The sequence below is a fragment of the Narcine bancroftii genome, chromosome 4, assembly GCF_036971445.1.
Source record: "Narcine bancroftii isolate sNarBan1 chromosome 4, sNarBan1.hap1, whole genome shotgun sequence".
Classification (NCBI taxonomy): domain Eukaryota; kingdom Metazoa; phylum Chordata; class Chondrichthyes; order Torpediniformes; family Narcinidae; genus Narcine; species Narcine bancroftii.
The window spans coordinates 4,288,928-4,312,400 of record NC_091472.1 but is presented as its reverse complement, the minus strand read 5'-3'; the positions used below and the strand labels follow the sequence as shown (position 1 = coordinate 4,312,400).

The following is a 23,473-nucleotide window of genomic DNA, read 5'->3' as shown; positions in this document are numbered from 1 at the left end:
ATCTCTCTCTGAAAATCAACAAGAACCTTCCTGAGCGGTAACCATTTACCTTTCAAGCACCAAAGCCAAGTGAACTTTATAAATGTTAAATTCTGTCCACAGTATAAGAATTGCTTGCAACCAGTGAACTTGGATGATTGAGAAGTGAGATTGGACTGTGAACCAAAGAACTTTTCTGAACTTACACACACACACACACACACACACACACACACACACACACACACACACACACACACACACACACACACACACACACGTGTGTTTAGAATTAGAAGGGGGTTAAGTTAGGTTAGTTAAGTCAATAGTGATAAGTTGAAGTGTGATCCTGTTTTCATGTTTAAAGATAATTAAAAGCAACTTTTGTTTAAGTAACCATTTCCCCAGTACACTTTGAATGGTGGGAGGAAACAGGAGCTCTCGGGGAAAACTGACACAGACACTGGGAGAACATACAAACTCCTTACAGACAGCGTGGGATTTGAACCCGGTCCCGATCACTGGTGCTGCAACAGCATCACTCTAACCGCTACGCTCACAGTGCCTCCCAAATGACAGGGCAGACTCAATGGGCTGAAGGGTCTAATCGCTCTGCCATGCCTCGTGGTCAGCACCGAAACGTGGGCCGAAGGGCCCGTTCCAGTGTGGTACTATTCGATTCTGTTTTTGGGGTGGCATGGCTAGAGTAGCACTTAACACAATGCTATTACAGCGCCAATGACCGGGTTTCGAATACAGTGCTATCTGTAAGGAGTTTGTATGTTCTCCCCATGTCTGCCTGGGGTTTCCCCAGGGGCTTTGGTTTCCTCCCACCCTTTAAAATGTACAGGGGCTTTAAGTTAATTTGGGTGCAATTGGGTGGCATGGGTTTAAAAGGCCGGAGTGAATGATAAAGTCCGCAGACGCTGTGATTGCAGTAAAAACTCACTGAAATGCTGGAGGAAGACGGCTGGTCTTTTCAGAGTCCATAGGAAACAAAGATATGTTGCCGAAATTGCGAGGCTGAGTCCTTCTTCAAGGCACAAGCTGAAAAACCGGCTGAGTTCCTCCAGCATTTCGGTGAGTTAAAAGGCCAGAATCTGCTTTGACATTGTCGTAATTAATTTTTTTAATTTAAATTTAGACCTACAGAGCGGTTATAGGCCCTTTCGGCCCACGAGTCTGTGCCGTCCAATTCACATCCAATTAACCTACAACCCCCCGGTACCTTTCAAACGATGGGAAGACACCGGAGCCCCTGGGGAAAACCCAAGCAGACACCTTAAAGACAGTGCGGGATTCGAACCCCGGCCCCGATCGCTGGAGCAGTAAAGGCATTGCGCTAACCGCTATACCGACTATGCCGCCCTTAAAAAAATTTTTTTAATCATCACAGCTTCAAATCCCTCACCCCTCCTTGTTTCTGGAATTATCTTTCCATCTGTGGGTCTGATACATCTAGTCCCATCCATTCTGGCCTCATCCTCCACGCTACAGAGGGAAAATGTTCAATAATTACACGCATTCATTCAGCCTCAATGTTGAACATCCTGCGACACTCCACAGGAGCAGAGTAACGCCATTGAATTTTTTTGCATCAGTATTTACTCAGGAAACTGGTATCGTGTACAAGGAAGGAAGGGAAATAAACTGAAGGGTCATGGAACATATAGAGATTAAAGAGGAGGAGGGGATTGCTGCCTTACAGCGAATAAAGGTAGATAAATCCCCTGGGCCTGATGTGATATTCCCTCAGACCTTGAGGCAGGCTAGTGTAGAAATTGCAGGGGCCCTGGCAAAGATATTTTAAACATTCTTATCCATGGATGAGAATGCTGGAGGATTGGAAGGGAACTCGTGTTGTTCCGTTCTTTAAAAAAGGCTCCAAAGATAAACCAGGAAATTACAGGCGATTGAACCTGACGTCAGTAGAAGGAAAATTATTGGAGGGTACTCTGACAGATCCAGTATACAAGTATTTGGACAGCCTAAGGTTGATTAAGGATAGTCGGCAGGGCTTTGTGTGAGGTAGGTTGTATGTAACTAATCTTACCTTCAAGGAGGTTTCCAAGAAAGTAGATGAAAGAAAGGCTTTGGATGTTGTCTACATGGTCTTTAGTAAGGTCTTTGACAAGGTCCCACATGGGACGTTAGTTCAGAGGTTCAAACACTAGGAATCCATGGAGAGGTTGTAAACTGGATTTGAAATTGGCTGAATGGATGAAGACAGAGAGTGGTGGTGGATGATGCTTCTCAGTCTGGAGGCCTGTGACGAGTGGTGTGCCTCAGGGATCGGTTAACATAACATATATAACATTACAATTACAGCACGGAAACAGGCCATTAGGCCCTTCTAGTCCGCACCGAACCAAACACCCCTCTCTAGTCCCACCTCCCTGCACAATGCCCATAACCCTCCATCTTCTTCTCATCCATATACCTGTCCAACTTTTTCTTAAATAATACAATCGACTCCGCCACCACTATTTCTCCCGGAAGCTCATTCCACACGGCTACCACTCTCTGAGTCAAGAAGTTCCCCCTCATGTTACCTCTAAACCTCTGCCCCTTAATTCTTAACTCATGTCCTCTTGTTTTAATCTTTCCTCCTCTTAACGGAAATAGTCTATCCACATCCACTCTGTCTATCCCTTTCATAATCTTAAATACTTCTATCAAATCCCCTCTCAACCTTCTACGCTCCAAAGAATAAAGACCTAATCTGTCCAATCTCTCCCCATACTCCAGATGCTTAAACCCAGGTAACATTCTGGTAAACCTTCTCTGCACTCTCTCCACTCTGTTTATATCCTTCCTATAATTAGGCGACCAGAACTGCACACAGAACTCCAAATGAGGCCGCACCAACGTCTTATACAGTCTCAACATCACCTCCCAACTCCTATATTCCATGCAATGATTGATAAAGGCCAGCATACTAAAAGCCTTCTTCACCACCCTATTCACGTGAGTTTCTACCTTCAGGGAACGATGTACCGTTACTCCTAAATCTTTCTGCTCTTCTGTATTCCTCAATGCTCTCCCATTTACCACGTATGTCCTGTTCTGATTCTTCTTACCAAAATGAAGCACCTCACACTTATCAGCATTAAATTCCATCTGCCATTTTTCAGCCCACTTTTCTAAGCAGCCCAAATCCCTCTGCAATCCTTGAAAACCTTCTTCATTATCCACTATTCCACCTATCTTAGTATCGTCTGCATATTTACTAATCCAATTCACCACCCCATCATCTAGATCATTAATTATATAACGAACAACAATGGGCCCAATACAGATCCTTGAGGCACACCACTGGTCACCGGCCTCTAACCTGACAGACAATTATCCACTACCACTCTCTGGCCTCTCCCTTTCAGCCAATGTTCAATCCATTTGACTATCTTAAAATTTATACCTAAAGACTGCACCTTCCTAACTAACCTTCCATGTGGTACCTTATCGAAGGCCTTCTTTGGCTTGGCTTCGCGGACGAAGATTTATGGAGGGGGTAAAAGTCCACGTCAGCTGCAGGCTCATTTGTGGCTGACAAGTCCGATGCGGGGCAGGCAGACACGGTTGCAGCGGCTGCAGGGGAAAATTGGTTGGTTGGGGTTGGGTGTTGGGTTTTTCCTCCTTTGCCTTTTACCCAATTTGCTCTGTGGTCTTCTTCAAAGGAGGTTGCTGCCCACCAAACTGTGAGGCGCCAAGATGCACGGTTTGAGGCGATATCAGCCCACTGGCGGTGGTCAATGTGGCAGGCACCAAGAGATTTCTTTAGGCAGTCCTTGTACCTTTTCTTTGGTGCACCTCTGTCACGGTGGCCAGTGGAGAGCTCACCATATAACACGATCTTGGGAAGGCGATGGTCCTCCATTCTGGAGACGTGACCCACCCAGCGCAGCTGGATCTTCAGCAGCGTGGACTCGATCTTATCGAAGGCCTTACTGAAGTCCATATAGACAACATCCTCAGCGCTACCCTCATCCACATTCCTAGTCACCTCTTCAAAAAATTCAATCAGATTGGTCAAACATGACCTTCCTCCCACAAATCCATGTTGAGTGCTCCTGATCAGACCCTGTCTAACCAGATGTTTATAAGTACTATCTCTAAGAATTTTCTCCATTAATTTACCTACCACAGATGTCAAACTTACAGGCCGATAGTTGCCAGGCTTCCTCCTTGAACCCTTTTTAAATAACGGAACCACATGCATAATGCGCCAATCCTCCGGCACTATCCCCATATCTAATGACATTTGGAAAATTACCGCCAGAGCCTCTGCTATTTCCTCCTTCACTTCTCTCAATGTCCTGGGGAAGATCCCGTCTGGTCCCGGAGACTTATCCACCTTTATATTCTTCAAAAGCCTTAAAACTACACCTTTTGTAATCTCTATATTCCCCATATTTACCCAATTTGCTTTTTTTATCTCACATCTCCCAATATCCTTCTCCTTAGTGAATACCGAAGAAAAGAAACTGTTCAATATCTCCCCCATTTCTCTAGGCTCCACACACAGTTCTGGGACATTGTTGTTTGTCATCTATATCAATGATCTGGATGATAATGTGGTAAATAGGATCAGGAAGTTTGCAGATGACACTAAGATTGGAGACGTTGAGGACAGTGAGGAAGGTTTTCAAAGTTTGCAGAGGAATCTGGACCAGCTGGAAAAATGGGGCAGAAAATGACAGATGGCGTTTAATCCAGACAAGTCTGAGGTGTTGCATTTTGGAAGGACAAACCAAGGTAGGACATACACAGTAAATGGTAGGAACAAAGGAATCTGGGAATTCAGAAACAATTTCCAGAAAGTGGCATCACAGTTAGACAGGGTTACAAAGAAAGCTTTTGGCATCTTGGCCTTCATAAATCAAAGTATTGAGTACAGAAGTTGGGATGTTATGGTGAGGATGTATAAGATATTGGTGAAGATAAATTTGGAGTATTGTATGCAGTTCTGGTTGCCAAACTACAGGAAAGATATCAATAAGATTGAAAGAGTGCAGAGAAGATTTACTAGGATGTTTCTGGATCTTCAGGAACTGAGTTACAGGTAAAGATTAAACAGGTTAGGACTTTATTCCTTGGAGTATCAAAGAATGAGGGGAGATTTGATCGAGGTATTTAAAATTATGAGGGGGACAGACAGAGTAAATGTGAGTTGGCTCTTTCTACTTAGATTAGGAGAGATAAATATATGGCTTTAGGGTGGAAGGGAAAGGTTTAGGGGGAACATCAGAGAGTGGTGGGAGTGTGGAATGAGTTGCCAACTGATGTGGTAAATACGAGCTCACTCTTAAGAATAAACTGGATAGATACATGGATGGGAGAGGTCTGGATGGTTATGGAATCGATGCAGGTCAGTGGGACAAATGGTATGTTGTTTTCGACACAGACTAGAAGGGCTGAATGTCCTGTTTTCTGTTCTGTAGTGTTCGATAGTTCTATGGTTTCACACCAGGCCTTCGAAAAATGTACTTCAATGAACCAGAAAATGCTGGAAACACTCAGCAGGGAAGGCAGCATCCGTAGAGTGAGGAAGAGTGATAAAGAGTCACTGATTCACTCTTCATGGACAATGCCTGACCAGCTGAATAACTCTAGCTTTTCCTGATTTAAGATTTCCAGCATCCACAATTTGTTTTCTAATTATGTGAGTGTCTGCGCGCGTGCAAGATCACGAGAGTGTGTACGATTGAACGTGCAAAAGTCAGCTTCTGCACATGTGCGAGTGTGCAAGCGTGAGAGGACCCTAGACTGAGAGAGCACGCACTGGCAGGCTTGAAGACAGCTTCTTGCCCTGCAGCCATCAGTCTCCTGAATAAACCCCATGTCAGTGATCTTCTGCTGGCCTTAATCTTTCCTCTCATTTATGTACAAGAGTGTGTGCGTGATTGTACATGTGCGCACTGTGTCTGTGTGTGTCAAGTTGCGATTTATGGGTCACAAAATATCTGGTACAACGCAAAGGGTTCTTCTGCACTCTGACTGACACGTTAGCTATGACATTCATACATAGCACAGAGTTGAGGATTACAATGAGAAGAAAGACCAAGGGCAGCATGAGAGCCCTGCTGTGGAGTTCATTCAGGAGCCTGATGGCTGCAGGGAAGAAACTATCTTCAATCCTGTTGGTGCGCCTTTTCACACTCTAGGCCTTCTCCCCTGATGGGAGAATAGAATGTGTTGGGGGTGCAATGAGTCCTACAGAGTGATGTCTGCCTTTCCCAAGCAGTGGGAGCAGTAGACGGGGTCCATATATCTTTTTTTAAGCACGGTAACGGATCATTTCAGTCCACGAGTCTGTGTTGCCCAATTACACTGAATTGACCTACAACCCTCGGTACATTTCAAAAGGTGGGAGGAAACCTACGCAGAAACAGGGAAAATTAACACAGGATTCGAGCCCGTCCCGATCGCTGGTGCTGTAAGAGCGTTGCGCTAACCGCTACACCAACCGAGAAGCCCCATGTGGTTATATATGGGGCATGGACAGGTGAACGGTCGGAGACTTTTCACCAGAGGTAAGGGTGTCAACAGATGCACGTACATAGGGTGAGTGAGAGAAGATGGGGCAACACACAAGATGCAGGAGAAACTCAGCAGGTCGGACACCTTCCAGGGACGGAGTCCTGATGAAGGGCTGCAGCATCTCTCGCCTATGTGGATGCTGTCCGACCCTTTGAGTTCTTCTAGCATGTTGCATTTTGCTCCAATTTTGCAGCCCTTCTTGCTTGCTTCGAGGAGGAGATTCTGGGACTTCCACGGACGAATGGGCTGCTGATCATTGAAGTGTGAAATCGGGCCGGGAGAAGCAGGGACTGGCAGAGACGGGAGGAGAGGCATCGTTTGCTCCTACCTAATTCGCTGTTCCGGTACTCCAGTACTTCAAAGTGCCAGTGCTTAAAGGCCGCATAGCACTGGTACATTTCGAACATCTCCGCTGTGAACAACATGGACTCCTGCCCCCCGACTCCCGCCGTCAGCTCCAGGATCAGCTCGTCATTGTCCACACCTTCCGAGGGGAGCAGGAGCGAGAGAATCTGCAATCCAGGGGGGAGAGAGGGATGAGACTTCCAACTACAGTCCCGTCACCTTGAGCTGAGGAATGAAACACGAAAGTCTGCAGATGCAATGACTGAAGTAAAAACAGAATGTTGGAGAAACTCAGCAGGTCAAACAGCATCCTTTATATCTCAAAGATAAAGATGCACAACCGATGTTTCATTCAAGCTGATGAGCAAAATGTAGACAGGCACCCGAACAAAATGGTAGTGGGGTGAGAAGGGGCAGGAAGAGGGTGGAGGACAAGAAGGGTGGGAGGAAGAGGGTAAGGGGAGGAAGGGTGGGAAGAGGAGCACGGTTCCACAGACAGCAGGTAATCTCTCAAGGTCACTGTCATGATAATGAATATGTATGAGATGTACCGGAAATCACGTGGTATGAGAGAGAGATAAGAACACAAGCAGGAGAACAAAGGAAACAGGAGAATAAAGCCACTGAGAAGTTTACCTGATAAAATTTGTGTTTAATGTTTTATTAACTTCAGATTTCGGGCCACAAATGTGACATTGGCGACGAGGATGGGATAAGCTTGAAGAAAATTAAAGACTAAACAAGATTACAGAGGATTACAGAGAACTTCAAGGTGATAAGAATTTTCTCTTTGTCTCAGTACTTTTGGGGCTGGAATATTTCCTCATGGCTGGTGCAGACGGTGACTTTCTAACACATAGTGGAATTGATCATTTTGACCCAACGGGTGATGCAAGCACTGTAAGTGTGAGGTGGAAGGCATGGCTGGAAGAATTTGAATCCTACGCCGACAGTCGTGGCCTATTTCTAGATACAGGTACAGTTGAATAAAAAGCACAGAGAAGGGCGTTACTTCTTTTCACTGCAGGACCCTCAGCTCGGGAAACATTTAAGACACTTTTAAATACTGGAAGAAGGGATGAGTACCAGAAAGCGGTAGATGCATTAAATGCACACTATGTAGTGACGCCGAATGCTACATTTCAACGCCATTTGTTTCGGAGAACGAGACAAGAAGATGGCCAGACAATTGCTCAGTACGTGACGAGACTATGCCAGCTAGCTGTTGGATGCAATTACATGCCAGATGATTTGGACAACCAATTACTGGATCAAGTCGTACAGCACTGCAGATCAGATAAACTCAGAAGACGTCTACTGGAAAGAGGGAGTGAGTTGGAACTCACCGATGCTTTAACCATTGCTGCTGCGTTAGAGGCTGTTGAAGGGCAATTTCATACCATGACCCTGAAAGACAACTCAAGCCAGCAAATTAAGAGGCTCTCACATCGCCATAACCAGCCAAGATATACGTCGACACAGGACGTGGAGTGTTATCGATGTGGAAACCGAGGTCACTTTGGAAAAGACCCATATTGCCCGGCCAAAGGCAAAGTTTGCAGAAAGTGTGGAGGTAAGGACCACTTTGCAAAGAAGTGCAAAAGCAAGTCCAATGCAGACCAGAAGAGGAAGAGTATAACTTCCAAAGGCAAAGCCTGGGGGAAAGGAAAGTATCCTGGAAAGAAAGATACCATTCGCCAGATAGACGGTGACGATGATGATACCCAGGAGGAACAGAGTTGTTACCAATTTACGTTGAATGAAGTACATCATGAGAAGGTCCCAGTGATCATTGGTGGAGTGACAGTGCAGGTCATTGTAGACTCAGGCAGTGACAATAATGTGATTGATCGACATTTATGGGAGAAGTTGAAAAGAAAAAAGATCATCTGTACCTCAAAGAAGTGTTCCAAGAAACTGTATCCATACACAGCAACCAAGCCATTGCAGACCATTGGATGTTTTACTGCAACTGTTGAAGCTGGAGATAAGTACACCGAAGCAGAGTTTATGGTCATAGAAGAGAGGGGAGAACCATTGCTGAGTAGAAGCACAGCGCAAGACCTGGCAATACTTCATATTGGAGCTTGTGTCAATTCAATTTAGTCATACGAGGATATGAAGCAAGAATTCCCCGCAGTCTTCCAAGGAGTAGGAAAGCTGAAAGGTCGACAATTGAAGCTAGCGGTAGATGAAACGGTTAAACCCAAGGCACAACCAATGCGCCGAACTCCGTTTGGACTTCGTGGGAAAGTCGAAGCCAAAATTAAAGAATTGATCGAACAAGACATTATTGAACCGGTGGAACATTCGACACAATGGGTCAGTCCCGTAGTGATTGTGCCCAAACCAAAGGGTGACATAAGACTATGTGTTGACATGAGAATGGCCAATGAAGCTATAATTAGAGAACGACACCCTATACCAACAGTGGAGGAAATACTTCAAGAACTAACTACCAGCAAGGTATTCTCAAAAATTGATCTGAAGTGGGGCTATCATCAATTAGAGCTGGATCCAGGTTCCCGAGATGTGACAACATTTGTGACTCACTGTGGATTGTATCGTTACAAGAGACTATCATTTGGAATTAATGCAGCTTCGGAGATCTACCAGTATGAAATCCATCGAGTGATTCAAGGCATTCCTGGAGTTGCCAACATTTCTGACGACATCATAGTCCATGCACCAACGAAGGAAGAGCATGACAAACGGTTGAGGCGTGTACTATCTAGGCTACAGGAGGCAGGCCTTACCGTGAATGGAAACAAGTGCCAGTTTGGTGTGTCAGAAATGGACTTCATGGGACACAGACTTACACGGAAAGGACTAAACCCTGCAGAGGCCAAGGTGAAAGCTATTGTAGAGGCACGTGCACCTCAGAACGCAACAGAGGTGAGGAGTTTCCTGGGATTGGTCAATTTTTGTGCAAAGTTCATTCCTAATTTCGCTAGTGGCAGAACCACTAAGGAAACTAACCAGGAAAGGTGTACCATTTCATTTTGGATCTGAGCAGAAGAAAGCGTTCACAGCGCTGAAGCAAAGCCTGTCAGATGCAAAAACTCTTGGATATTACGATCCGGCGGCATCAACCAAAGTCATAGCGGATGCCAGCCAGGTTGGTTTAGGAGCCGTGTTGGTCCAGATGCATGATGGAGGACCAAGAATCATTGCCTATGCCAGCAGATCTTTATCAGATGTGGAAAGAAGATACTCTCAGACAGAGAAAGAAGCACTCGGACTTGTATGGGCCTGTGAGAGGTTCCATGCATATTTATACGGCATTGAATTTGAACTCATCACAGATCATAAGCCATTAGAGGTGATCTATGCACCTAGATCCAAACCATGTGCCAGAATAGAGAGATGGGTACTCAGACTACAACCCTACAAATATAAAGTAATCCACATTGCAGGGAAAGCAAACATTGCTGATCCGCTGTCCAGATTGGTGAAGGATGGTGGTCCACAATCCAAGTCAGAATTGGGAACAGAAACAGAGAGCTTTGTACGCTTCGTAGCTATTCAGTCGACACCGAAAGCTGTGACTACAAAGAAAGTCGAGAGAGAATCCGAACGTGATCCAGAACTCATGGAAGTAAGAGAATGCATACAGAGTGGACAATGGGACAAGTGTACTCACAAGGCTTACATTCCCATTAGAGACGAACTTTGTTGCATCGGACAGTGTGTATTAAGAGGTTGCAGATTGGTGATACCGCAAAGATTGAGACCGAAGATCGTATCCTTAGCTCATGAAGGACACCTAGGTATTGTTGGTACCAAGCAAAACCTCAGGACCAAGGTATGGTGGCCAGGTTGTGATAAAGACGCAGAGAAATTTGTTAAAACTTGTCACGGATGTCAAATCACAAGTAGGAGTAATCCGCCAGAACCGATCCGGAGTACGCAACTTCCGACAGGACCATGGATCGACGTAGCTGTTGATTTTCTTGGACCTTTACCGACGGGTGAATCAATAATGGTAGTGATAGATTACTACAGCAGATACTATGAGTACTATGTTGAAGTCCACAACCACTGAAAAAACAATACAAGCGTTAGCAGAGATATTCGCAAGATATGGATTACCTGTTACATTATACTCTGACAATGGTCCACAATTCATTTCAGAGATATTTGCGGAATACATGAGGACCACAGGTATCCACCATCATAAAGTAACTCCGAAATGGCCGCAAGCCAACGGAGAAGTAGAGAGACAAAATCAGTCCATTGAAAAACGATTGAGAATTGCACACGCAGAAGGACAAAATTGGCGAGAAGCATTGCTATCTTGTGTGGTTGTCTATCGGGCAACGCCTCATGCAACTACTGGAAAAAGTCCAGCAGAAGCATTTTTTGGGAGAAAAATCCGCACAAAAATGCCAGAAATAAAGGAAATCCGAGACGACCAGGAGATGAGGGACCACGATGCTGAAACGAAAGGTGCAGCAAAGCTGTACACAGATTCGAAACGTGGAGCCAAGTACTCAGACATCATGCCAGGAGATAATGTTCTAGTGAGGCATGAAACTGGTGGTAAGCTAGACATACCTTATTACCATCAACCCTATACTGTCGTATCCAGAAGTGGCAGTATGGTGACAGTCAAGTCTCCGACTGGAATCCTGTATAAGAGAAATGTATCAGGTGTAAAATGGTACCAGTCCAGAGATACATCGAGCGAAGAGGTTGAAAGGCCAATACGAGATGCTGAAACTGAGAGACCTGATGATGTTCCAGAGGCAGTTACCAGCACTCCTGATGAAGTGACTAGAGCGCCAGAAACACCCGAAGCTGTGGCGAGCAGTATTGCCGACGCTGAGAGTGAACAACCGAGAAGCGACGACAATATCGCAGGCAGGCCGAAACGAAACCGGAAAGCGCCCAAACGATACGAAGACTTTGTGCCATAGTTTTAATAAGAACTTTGGGACAGTATTTTAATCTTATATCATAAAGTGCATGTATGAGTGCTATAGGAAGTAAATTTTATGTAGTTGAGTTATTGTATTACCATTAGTTACGATGTTTGTAAGTTTCCGAGGGATATTGGTAAGTGAAGGTAAAGTTTATTTCTGATTAAAGGAGGGATGTCATGATAATGAATATGTATGAGATGTACCGGAAGTCACGTGGTATGAGAGAGAGTTAAGAACACAAGCAGGAGAACAAAGGAAACGGGAGAATAAAGCCACTGAGAAGTTTACCTGATAAAATTTGTGTTTAATGTTTTATTAACTTCACATTTTGGGCCACAAATGTGACAGTCACCACATAGGTTGATAGGATAGTTAAGAAGGCCTATGGGATGCTGGGATTCATTAATAGGAGGATTGAGTTCAAGAGTAGAGACGTCATGTTGCAACTCTACAAACCTCTGGTAAGACCACACGTAGAGTATTGTGTTCAGTTCTGGTCACCTCATTACAGGAAGGATGGGGAAGCTGTGGAGAGGGGGCAGAGGAGATTTACCAGGAAGTTGCCTGGATTTAAAATAAGTCCTATGAGGCGAGGTTAGCTGAGCTGGGACTTTTCACTTTGGAGCGAAGAAGGATGAGAGGAGCCTTGATCGAGGTCTGCAAGATTATGAGAGGCACAGATAGGGTGGACAGCCAGCACCTGTTTCCCAGGGCAGGAATGGCAAACACCTGAGGGCGTGTGTACAAAGGGAAGGGGGAAGTTTAGGGGAGATATCAGGAGTACTTTTTATTTTCCACAGAGAGTTGTGGGAGCCTGGAATGCTTTGCCGGGGATGGTGGTGGAGGCTGAAACATTGGGGGCATTTAAGAGAATCTTAGACAGGCACATGGATGGAAGCAAAATGGAGGGTTATGGGGTAGGGTGGGTTTAGTACTTTTTTTTGATAGAATATATGGGTCAGTACAACATTGAGGGCTGAAGGGCTTGTGCTATAGTCTATGTAATAGGTGGATAAGGGAGAGAGTGAAAAAAGTTTGGCCACCCTGATTTAGAAGAATGAAAGGGGATCTTATGGAAAAGTATAAAATTATGAATAGCATAGACAAGATAGAGGGAGGTAAGCTGTTCCCATTGGTGGGGGAGACCAGAACTAGGGGACATAGTCTCAAGATTCAGGGTAGTAGATTGAGGTCAGAGATAAGGAGAATCTGCTTTTCCCAGAGGGTGGTGCATCAGTGGAATTCTCTGCCCATTGAAGTAGAGGAGGCGACCTCAGTAAATGTACTGAGGATAAGGTTGGATAGATTCCTACATAGTCAGGGAATTTAGGGATATAGGGAAAAGGGAGGTTGGTGGAGTTGAGTCGATGATTAGATCGGCCATGATCTTATTGAATGGTGGAGGAGGCCCAATGAGCCGGATGGCCAACTCCTGCTCCTATTCGTTATAAAGTCCCAGTGCACTTTCCCTCATCCCTTCAGCTGTCCAGCCCCTTCCTTCCCTCTCTCCTTACCTGAGGCAGCATCTTTCTCAGACTCCTTCCCCGTCATCTCCTCCCACCTATCACCTTCCCTGACTCCTCTTGATCTGGATTGGCCAGATGTACAGATGGCTTTCCATTCCAACCAATTAGGGCAATGGGAGGGAGTTGTCAAATTGACACCTGTCCTCTCCATGGAAGAATTGAATGAAAACACTCATCATGTTACTGGTGTTGGGCCTGCCGACATTCTTCCACCCCTTGATGAAGGGCTCAAGCCCGAAACGTCAGTTATGTATCTTTACCTTTGCTACATAAAGGACACTCTTCCACCTGCTGAGTTTCTTCAGCGGTTTGCGTTTTCACTTCAACCTGCAGAATTTCGTGATGTCAGCGAATCCTGCACCAGCTGCCTGTAAGGAATATGGACGTTCTTCCTGTGTCTGCACGTATTTCCTCAGGGTGCTCCAGTTTCCAAAACGGACCGGGATGTCGGTTAATTTGGGCGTAAATGGCCAGAATTGGCTTCTACTGTGCTGTGAATAAAATTTTACCTTTAAAATATATTCCCCATGCCTGTCCTGTCCTCCGCTGTGAGGAAATACAGGTGTACCCTTTGCCTCTGTCCCACATCCCAAATTCTCTAGCAATTCTGACTGTTCCACATCAAGAGATGGGAGATGTTCCTACCTTGGCCTGCAGGTCTTGGATGGCTGCCCGACAGGAATTTTCTTCGCTCTCTGCAAGTCTCCTCAGATCAGCATCGTCATCTGCAACACAGAACCCATGCTCCCGTTGGATCTGGGGTCCAGCGTGAGGGGGTCAGAGTCAGAGTGTGGGGATGCGGAGAGTGGAACCGGGGTCTATAGTCCAGCCAAAGACTGGGATGTAGGGTGGGGGGGGGGGGGCGTATCGGAGAAGTGTGTGGGGGAGAGAGCTGGGGTCCATAGTGTGGAGCCAGGGTCTGGGAATCTAGAGAGTGGAGCTGGGGTCTGGGATCCAACAAGAGTGAGAGGCCGGAGACAAGGTCTGCAGTCTGGAGACCGGGGTTGGGCTGGGGTTCCGCAGTGTGGGCCAGGATCCGGGGTCAGACAGGGGACTTGCTGCTGGAAGATCAGTGGCCATTGTGCATAACGTTGCTATAGTGGCTCCCATCAAATGCATGTCATAGGCTGGGATTCATTTTGGATGTCCTGCAGTGAAGGAAGTTTCTACAGAAATCCAAGTCCAAGACAATGTTGAATGGCTGTTGTAACCCTGAATTATTCAGGGCAGGAATTTTCCCTGAAGCATAGGCGGGATGACCATAAAAAGAGGTTTATAAAATCATCCCGTGAATAGTCTTTTCCCCAGGTTCGGGGAGTCTAAAACTATAGAACTGAGATTTAAGGTGTGAGGAAATTTAAAAGGAGGCCTGAGGGCGCCTTCTTCACACAGAGGGTGGTTGGTATGCAGAATGAGCTGGCCAAATGAAGTGGTAGAGACAGGGACAATTAAAAAAGGAAGATAAAAATGGTGGATCTGATGTAACCGTAGCGCTTCCCACTGGTGCGGACCCAAGGGAAGGGGAGACACGGCTGCTCCACAGGGTCCTAGTGCCTGGTCTTGATGCTCCATTTAGGCTTTAAACAGTGTTTTTTTTTTAATCTAAACCCTGCAACTGTGGGGTCTGTGCCAGGCAGCGGAGAATTCCAGGCGAGCAGTGGACCAGCCGCCGGGTACCAGTAATGGGGAGAGAGCCCTCTGTTGAGAAGGAGGTGCTGAGGAGATGGCCTTGCAGGACGATGAACATGATGGCACACCAGCGAGGGTCTGAGGGGCCCACATAGGCAGCGGGCTGCTGAAGACTGGCTCATGGAACCAGGTATCGGAATCAGGATTCGAGAGGGGGGCTGAGGGCAAGGGTTCCCGAAGGGGCTTTGATGGTTTGAGTAAAAACACAGAAGTGCTGCAGGAACTCAGCAGGCTTCGCAGCGTCATCTTAAAGGGCTCAGGCCCGAGAGGTTGCATACATATCTTCACCTCCCGTGGATGCTGCAAGAACTGCTGAGTTCCTCCAGACTTTCGTGTTTCACTGACGATGGATCGATCAGGAGTCTGTGTGGCTGCGGGAAAATCCATGGACACTCAGTGACTCTGAAGGGACTCTCTTTTGCTTCCCTTTAGCCCCTTTTACACTTGTGTCCCACTAAATCATCCGTTCAGTGTCCCAGGATAAGAGTGGTGTTTTTGCTGTTCACACTTAACCACTCCTAACTGGGATATTGCACGCATTCACACTTGCAAGGAGCCATCCCCAGGGTTAGGACTGTTCTACCTTCTATGAGTGACGTCATGACCTACCCTAAATCCTGATCAATGTATTATGATTGTATCTTTGAACAAAATTAATCATGCCTAATTATAACATAATTAAGCTGTATCTACAGCCCAGTATGACCCCTACAGCCCCTGACAACCTTTATGAGGGACCGTGGGAAAGTGCTACCAATAGCGGACAATTCTTAAACAGCGTGAGAAAGTTGGTAGCGCACAATAAAAGAAATACTGCGGGAAGAAGCGATGGCGGACCTGCCCTCCCAGAATTCCATACAGCAGAAAAAGAGCTATATGCACGGCTGTAAGCACAGAGCACTCATGAAGGGGTTTCTCTGCCGCTTGGTATTCTGGGAAGTCAGGTCCACCATCACTTTTACACGGTCTTTATAAATTATGTGCTAAAGCTATTTAAGAATTGTCCGCTATTGCTATTTATTTCCTCTCTCTCCCCCACTGCAACTTTCCCACAGCAATGTTTATACCTTCATTTTATTTTTTTCTTCCTTCATGTTCCTGCACTCATGCAAAAGCTTGGGTCACTTCTATCCCAGAATGCAATTGCCCGTTCTACCCTTGCCTGATTGAAACGCCGACATCTTCAAATGCCGGGGATTGTACTAGGGGTCGAGGTCGTCAATCCCTAGTGGGAGATATCCTTTTCTCATGCCAGGGTTTGAAGATTTTGCTTTCACACAAGGCCCTTTTTAGGCCAATTGGCCATTAACTCCTGGGACCACATGCAAATGTGAAAGGGGCTCCACTCTCATACTGCAAGGGGCACCGAGCCACAATAATGGTGACTCTCTGTCTGCCTTATGACAATTTCGTGTAATATTACACAATCTGTATTAATTACATGACAATAAAATAATCTAGAAAAGATGTTGTTAATGGGTAAATTGAACCTGAAAGGTTCAAAAGGATATATGAGGCTGATGTGGGTGATGGGTTCAGCTCAGGGGGGAATAGTTGGGCTAAGGGCCTTGTTTCCATGCTGTTTACTCCCCGGGCCTGAGCGATGACAAGCCCTCACCTCTCAGCAAGGCCTCGATCTCCCGCAGCTCCTGCTCCTTGTTCCTGAGCTGCAATAGCCCACTCACCACTGGCGCCAGCTCGCTCACACGCCTCTGCAGTGATCTGACCCCTTCCTCTCCTTCCGCCTGCGGGCCCTGGTCCAGCCGCTCCAGCGACTCCGCGTACTCCTGCTCTAGCTGCGCCAGGTGCCTCCGCAGCGAGCTCTGGCCGAATGCCTCCCCGGTGCTGGGGGCGCTGCCGCTGAGGGGTCGCGACGGGTCAATGCGGGGTGGGCGGCAGAACCCAGTCTTCAGGTGGAAGGGCCTCCTCGCACGCCAGACACCTGCCTCCAGGCATGCACGGGCGATGCCCAGGAACGTCCGTCCCACGGGGAACATGGCTTCCCCACTCTGGATGTACAGCCTTGTTGGGTCTGGAGGAATTCGATCCACCACAGCTTCCCCCTGCCAGACAGAGTACAGACTAACCCACGGCTCACTATCACAGCAACACACCTCTTCAACCACGCCTAGCTCTGAATCTGGAATTGGATGCTCAACATATGTGCCTGAATTTGCATGCAATTAGGGCAAAGGTGTAGCTCGGTAGGAGAGGGTGTTTTTCTTTCCAAAAATAGACTTCATTCACAATCAATTATTTTTAAAAAAACATTCAATGTCTTTTCACACCCATCTCAGTTATATATCCATACATTCCCATCAATGTACATATAACAAATACAGCACGGAATCAGGCCATCGCAGCCCTCCCAATCCGGGCCAAAATTCTTATACTCTCCTAGTCCCACTGACCTGCACTCTGCCCATAACCCTCCATACCCTTTCCATCCATATACCTCTCCAATTTTTTCTTGGAAGATAATATTGTCCCTGCCTCCATCACCTCCACTGGAAGCTCGTTCCACACAGACCTCATTCTCTGAGGTTGCACCTCAACATTTTCCCCCTAACTCTCAGCTCATGTCCTCTAGTTTGAATCTCCCCAACCTCAATGGAAAAAGTCTATCACATCTACTCTATCTATACTCCTCAAAATTTTAAAGACCTCTATCAAATCCCCCCTCAGCCTTCTACGCTCCAAGGAATAAAGACCTAACTTGTTTAACCTTTCTCTCTAACTTAGGTGCTGAACCCCAGGTCTCATTCTGGTGAATTTTCTCTGTTCTCTCTCTATTTTGCTCACATCCTTCCTATAATTTGGTGACCAGAACAGAACACAAGATTCCAAATTTGGTCTCACCAATGCCTTGTACAATTTTAACACGTCCTCCCAACTCTTCTACTCTATGCTCTGATTTATAAAGGCCAGAATTCCAAAGGCTTCTTTCACTACCCTCAGGGAACTGTGGACCATTATTCTAGATCTCTCTGTTCAATTGCATTCTTTAACGCCCGACCATTCACCATGTATGTCCTATTTTGATTAGTCCGACCAAAATGTAGCACCTCACACTTGTCAGCATTAAACTCCATAGGCCAACTTTCAGCCCACTCTCTAACTTGCCCAATTCTCTCTGCAAGATTTGAAAACCTTCCTCACTATCCCCCTCGCCACCGATCTTAGTATCATTTACATACTTACAAATCCAATTTACCACCCCTTCATCTAGATCATTAATGTATATGACAAACAATGGACCCAGTGCAGATCCTTGAGGCCCATCACTAGCCACCGGCCTCCAACCCACAGTTCTCCACCACCACTCTCTGGCATCTCCCATCCACCCACTGTTGAATCCATTTTACGACTTCCACATTCACACTTAACGATTGAACCTTCCTAACTAACCTTCCTTGTGGGACCTTGTGAAAGGCCTTACTGAAGTCCATATAGACAACATCCTCCACCCTACCCTCGTCAATTTTCCTGGTAACCTCTCATTGTTATATTTGTTCCCTAAATAGTTACCACCATAGACTATAAGATAGAGAAGTAGGCCATTCAGCCCATCAAGTCTGCTCTGCCATCATGAGCTGATCCTTTTTCCCACTTATCCCCACTCCCCTGCCTTCTCCCCATAACCTTTGATATCCTGACCATTTAGGAGGGCATTAACATCGAGTTCTCTTGCTTTAATTAAAACACCTTCCCCCTTCCCCTAGCTCTGTCTCCTTTTGCACAGATATGATAAATTCTCACTTTGTCCCTTATCATATCCAAATAACACCTTTTGATCGTCTGGATTCCTCCCCCGTTCTGAGATTTCCTGCTTCTGGCTCATTCAGTTTATTCCTTGAAGAAGGGCTCAGGCCCGAAACGTCAGCGACACATCATTGCTTTTTATAGATGCTGAAATCCTCCAGCATTTCTGTATGTTTTTACTACAATCCCAGCGTCTGCAGACTTTCGTGTTTCGCTCACCTATCAATCTCTGCCATAAATACACCTGACGACCGAACCTCCGCAGCAACCCCGCCCCCACCCACCGTGGCAGCAAATTCCCCCGCTCTCTGGCTGAAGAAATTCCTCCGCATCTCAGTTGCAATTGGGCGCCCTTCAATCCTGAAGTTGTGCCCTCTTGTCCTACCACGGGGAACAACCAGAAGTATGCAAGAAACCAAAACCTGACTGTGACATCTTGTTGCCTCTATCCCCGCCCCACCCCGCCGTTGGTCGAGGGACTTGTCACATCTGCCTTGACCTTGGCCACGTATGTAAAGGCACATCGCATAGAGCATTTGGCACTGCCTACACTGAAGGATGAGATTTCAATGAGGAGTCCCCAGTTCGCAATCCTGACAGTCCAGTCAGTGTCCATCACACGCCCACCACTTTGGTGAACTTCAGTACAGGCAGTCCCTGGGTGACCAACATCCGACATACAGACAATTTGTAGTTCCCAATGGACTAGGTATGGATTCAGCCGTTCGTTGGCTCAAGGAAGGAGAATGCCATCTGCCATTTTAAGTTGGATCATGGTTATTTATCTGGTATCCAAAGCATAAATCCGATGTAAGAAGAGCTCTGTACAAACCTCCCTCCAGGGCTATTTCAAGCAATTTGACGAACTGATGCTAAATAAGAACTGTTCCTCCCTTGATCATCCCTCCCTCAACCCCTCAATCTCCCTCCCTCCCCAACTCTCCCTCTCAAGAGGCGCTCCATCCCCAACCCTCCCTCTCCCCCCCCGACGCTCCCTCCCCCGACGTTCCCTCCCCATGTCTCAGGCGGAGCTCCCTCCCCGACTCTCAGGCGGAGCTCCCTCCCCCGACTCTCAGGCAGAGCTCCCTCCCCCAACACTCAGGCGGAGCTCCCTCCCGCGACTCTCAGGCGGAGCTCCCTCCCCGTGTCTCAGGCGGAGCTCCCTCCCCCGACGCTCAGGCGGAGCTCCCTCCCCCGACGCTCAGGCGGAGCTCCCTCCCCCCCGACTCTCAGGCGGAGCTCCCTCCCCCGACTCTCAGGCGGAGCTCCCTCCCCCGGACTCTCAGGCGGAGCTCCCCCCCTCCCCCCCCCGTCTCTCAGCGAAGCTCCCTCTCCCCCGTCTCTCAGGCGGAGCTCCCTCCCCCGACTCTCAGGCGGAGCTCCCTCCCCCGACTCTCAGGCGGAGCTCCCTCCCCCCGACTCTCAGGCGGAGCTCCCTCCCCCGACTCTCAGGCGGAGCTCCCTCCCCCGACTCTCAGGCGGAGCTCCCCCCCCCCCCCCCCCCCGTCTCTCAGGCGAAGCTCCCTCCCCCGTCTCTCAGGCGGAGCTCCCTCCCCCGACTCTCAGGCGAGCTCCCTCCCCCGACTCTCAGGCGGAGCTCCCTCCCCCGACTCTCAGGCGGAGCTCCCTCCCCCGACTCTCAGGCGGAGGCTCCTCCCCCGACTCTCAGGCGGAGCTCCCCCCCCCCCCCCCGTCTCTCAGGCGAAGCTCCCTCCCCCGTCTCTCAGGCGGAGCTCCCTCCCCCGACTCTCAGGCGGAGCTCCCTCCCCCGACTCTCAGGCGGAGCTCCCTCCCCCGACTCTCAGGCGGAGCTCCCTCCCCCGACTCTCAGGCGGAGCTCCCTCCCCCGACTCTCAGGCGGAGCTCCCTCCCCGACTCTCAGGCGGAGCTCCCTCCCCCGACTCTCAGGCGGAGCTCCCCCCCCCCCCCCCCCGTCTCTCAGGCGAAGCTCCCTCCCCCGTCTCTCAGGCGGAGCTCCCTCCCCCGACTCTCAGGCGGAGCTCCCTCCCCCGACTCTCAGGCGGAGGCTCCCTCACCCGACTCTCAGGCGGAGCTCCCTCCCCCCGACTCTCAGGCGGAGCTCCCCCCCCCCCCCCCCGTCTCTCAGGCGAAGCTCCCTCCCCCCGTCTCTCAGGCGGTGCTCCCTCCCCCCCGACTCTCAGGCGGAGCTCCCTCCCCCGACTCTCAGGCGGAGCTCCCTCCCCCGACTCTCAGGCGGAGCTCCCTCCCCCGACTCTCAGGCGGAGCTCCCTCCCCCGACTCTCAGGCGGAGCTCCCTCCCCCCGACTCTCAGGCGGAGCTCCCTCCCCCGACTCTCAGGCGGAGCTCCCTCCCCCGACTCTCAGGCGGAGCTCCCTCCCCCGACTCTCAGGCGGAGCTCCCTCCCCCCGACTCTCAGGCGGAGCTCCCTCCCCCGACTCTCAGGCGGAGCTCCCTCCCCCGACTCTCAGGCGGAGCTCCCTCCCCCGACTCTCAGGCGGAGCTCCCTCCCCCGACTCTCAGGCGGAGCTCCCTCCCCCGACTCTCAGGCGGAGCTCCCTCCCCCGACTCTCAGGCGGAGCTCCCTCCCCCGACTCTCAGGCGGAGCTCCCTCCCCCGACTCTCAGGCGGGAGCTCCCTCCCCCGTCTCTCAGGCGGAGCTCCCTCCCCGTCTCTCAGGCGGAGCTCCCTCCCCCGACTCTCAGGCGGCGCTCCCTCCCCCGACGCTCCCTCACCGGTAGGAAAATCCGAGGACAGGGCGGCGAATGGAGATCGCGGCCGCCAAACCCCCCCGAGCCGGCGCCGTCCGAGCGGGAAAGCCTGGGGATGAGTAGGCCGCGATAGGCCCCGCCCAGAGGCTGCTCTCGGGGCAGTTTCCGGCGCGCGGTGCACCCTGGGTAGCAGGTCCGCCATGGGTCTCTTGTCCTCGCAGCTGGGAAACGGCCGAGAGGCTCCAGTCGGGCTCCGAGTTGGTCCATGTCCTCCAGCGCCGTCTCTCCCTGCATCGTCTGGCCTGTGACCCCCCCCATCCCCCCCCCCATCCCCCCATCCCCCCCCCATCCCCCCATCCCCCCCCCCATCCCCCCATACCCCCCCATCCCCCCATCCCCCCCCCACCCCCCATCCCCCCCCCACACTCCCCCCCACCCCCCCCCCATCTACCCCCCCATCCCCCCCCCATCCCCCCATCCCCCCCCATCCCCCCATCCCCCCATCCCCCCCCCCATCTACCCCCCCATCTCCCCCCCATCCCCCCCTCATCCCCCCCCATCCCCCCCCCATCTACCCCCCCCATCTCCCCCCCCCACCTCCTCCCCATCTCCCCCCCCATCTACCCCCCCATCCCCCCCCTCATCCCCCCCTCATCCCCCCCCTCATCCCCCCATCTCCCCCCCTCATCCCCCCCTCATCCCCCCCTCATCCCCTCCATCTCCCCCCCATCCCCCCCATCCCCCCCCCATCTACCCCCCCATCTCCCCCCCCACCTCCTCCCCATCTCCCCCCCCATCTACCCCCCCATCCCCCCCCTCATCCCCCCCTCATCCCCCCCCTCATCCCCCCATCTCCCCCCCTCATCCCCCCCTCATCCCCCCCCTCATCCCCTCCATCTCCCCCCCATCCCCCCCCATCCCCCCCCATCCCCCCCATCCCTCCCCCCATCTACACCCCCATTCCCCCCATCTCCCTCCCCATCTCCCTCCCCATCTCCCCCCCATCCCCCCCATCCCTCCCCCCATCTACCCCCCATCCCCCCATCTCCCCCCCATCCCCCCCATCCCTCCCCCCATCTCCCCCCCATCCCCCCCATCCCCCCCATCCCTCCCCCCATCTACCCCCCCATTCCCCCATCTCCCTCCCCATCTCCCTCCCCATCTCCCCCCATCCCCCCATCCCTCCCCCCATCTACCCCCCCATCCCTCCCCCCATCTCCCCCCCATCCCCCCATCCCTCCCCCCATCTACCCCCCCATTCCCCCCATCTCCCTCCCCATCTCCCTCCCCATCTCCCTCCCCATCTCCCCCCATCCCCCCATCCCTCCCCCCATCTACCCCCCCATCCCTCCCCCCATCTCCCCCCCGCCCCCCCATCCCTCCCCCCATCTACCCCCCCATTCCCCCCCATCTCCCTCCCCATCTCCCTCCCCATCTCCCCCCTCATCCCCCCCTCATCCCCCCATCCCCCCCATCCCTCCCCCCATCTACCCCCCCATCTCCCTCCCAATCTCCCCCCCCATCTCCCCCCCATTCCCCCCCATCTCCCCCCCCCCCATCCCCCCCATCTCCCCCCTCATCCCCCCCTCGTCCCCCCCATCCCCCCATCCCTCCCCCCATCTCCCCCCATCTCCCCCCCATCTCCCCCCCATCCCCCCCATCTCCCCCCTCATCCCCCCCATCCCCCCCATCCCTCCCCCATCTACCCCCCCATCTCCCTCCCCATCTCCCCCCCCATCTCCCCCCCATTCCCCCCCATCTCCCTCCCCATCTCCCCCCCATCCCCCCCATCCCTCCCCCCATCTACCCCCCCATCCCTCCCCCCATCTCCCCCCCCATCTCCCCCACACCTCCCCCCTCATCCCCCCCTCATCCCCCCCATCCCCCCCATCCTCCCCCCATCTACCCCCCCATCTCCCCCCCCATCCCCCATCTCTCCCCCCATCTCCCCCCCATCTCCCTCCCCATCTCCCCCCTCATCTCCCCCCCATCCCCCCCATCTCCCCCCATCCCCCCA

At 50.6% G+C, this 23,473-nt stretch overlaps 2 protein-coding genes across 5 annotated transcripts in view; one reads left to right on the top strand and one right to left on the bottom strand.

Annotated features, from left to right (window-relative positions):
- LOC138760298 (peptide chain release factor 1-like, mitochondrial) overlaps positions 1 to 21,615 on the bottom strand; it is a 57,529-nt gene extending 35,914 nt beyond the window's left edge. For 2 of the 4 annotated variants that reach the window (XM_069930687.1, XM_069930685.1), the window contains exons 1-4: positions 21,481 to 21,564; positions 16,623 to 17,067; positions 13,961 to 14,040; positions 6,848 to 7,031 (exon numbers count right to left, since the gene is read on the bottom strand). In XM_069930687.1, coding sequence (XP_069786788.1) covers positions 6,848 to 7,031; positions 13,961 to 14,040; positions 16,623 to 17,001 — 643 coding nt within the window. In that variant the 5' untranslated portion in view covers positions 17,002 to 17,067; positions 21,481 to 21,564. Of the gene's footprint in view, positions 1 to 6,847; positions 7,032 to 13,960; positions 14,041 to 16,622; positions 17,068 to 21,480 lie in introns of those variants that run through there. The other 2 variants (XM_069930689.1, XM_069930688.1) reach the window with 2 other exon arrangements.
- Positions 18,911 to 21,575, top strand: LOC138762333 (uncharacterized). Its single transcript, XM_069936107.1, has 2 exons — positions 18,911 to 19,169; positions 19,792 to 21,575. Exons 1-2 carry the CDS (start codon positions 18,911 to 18,913, stop codon positions 21,573 to 21,575), a joined length of 2,043 nt encoding a protein of 680 aa, XP_069792208.1.
- Positions 21,616 to 23,473: the final 1,858 nt, after the last annotated feature.

Bases quoted from the DNA above. Each gene is read 5' to 3' on its own strand.
- LOC138762333 (XM_069936107.1), top strand. From the start codon at position 18,911: ATGCTGAAATCCTCCAGCATTTCTGTATGTTTTTACTACAATCCCAGC. The intron at 19,170-19,791 runs GTATGCAAGAAA...CCCATGTCTCAG, and splicing joins ACCACGGGGAACAACCAGAA to GCGGAGCTCCCTCCCCGACT.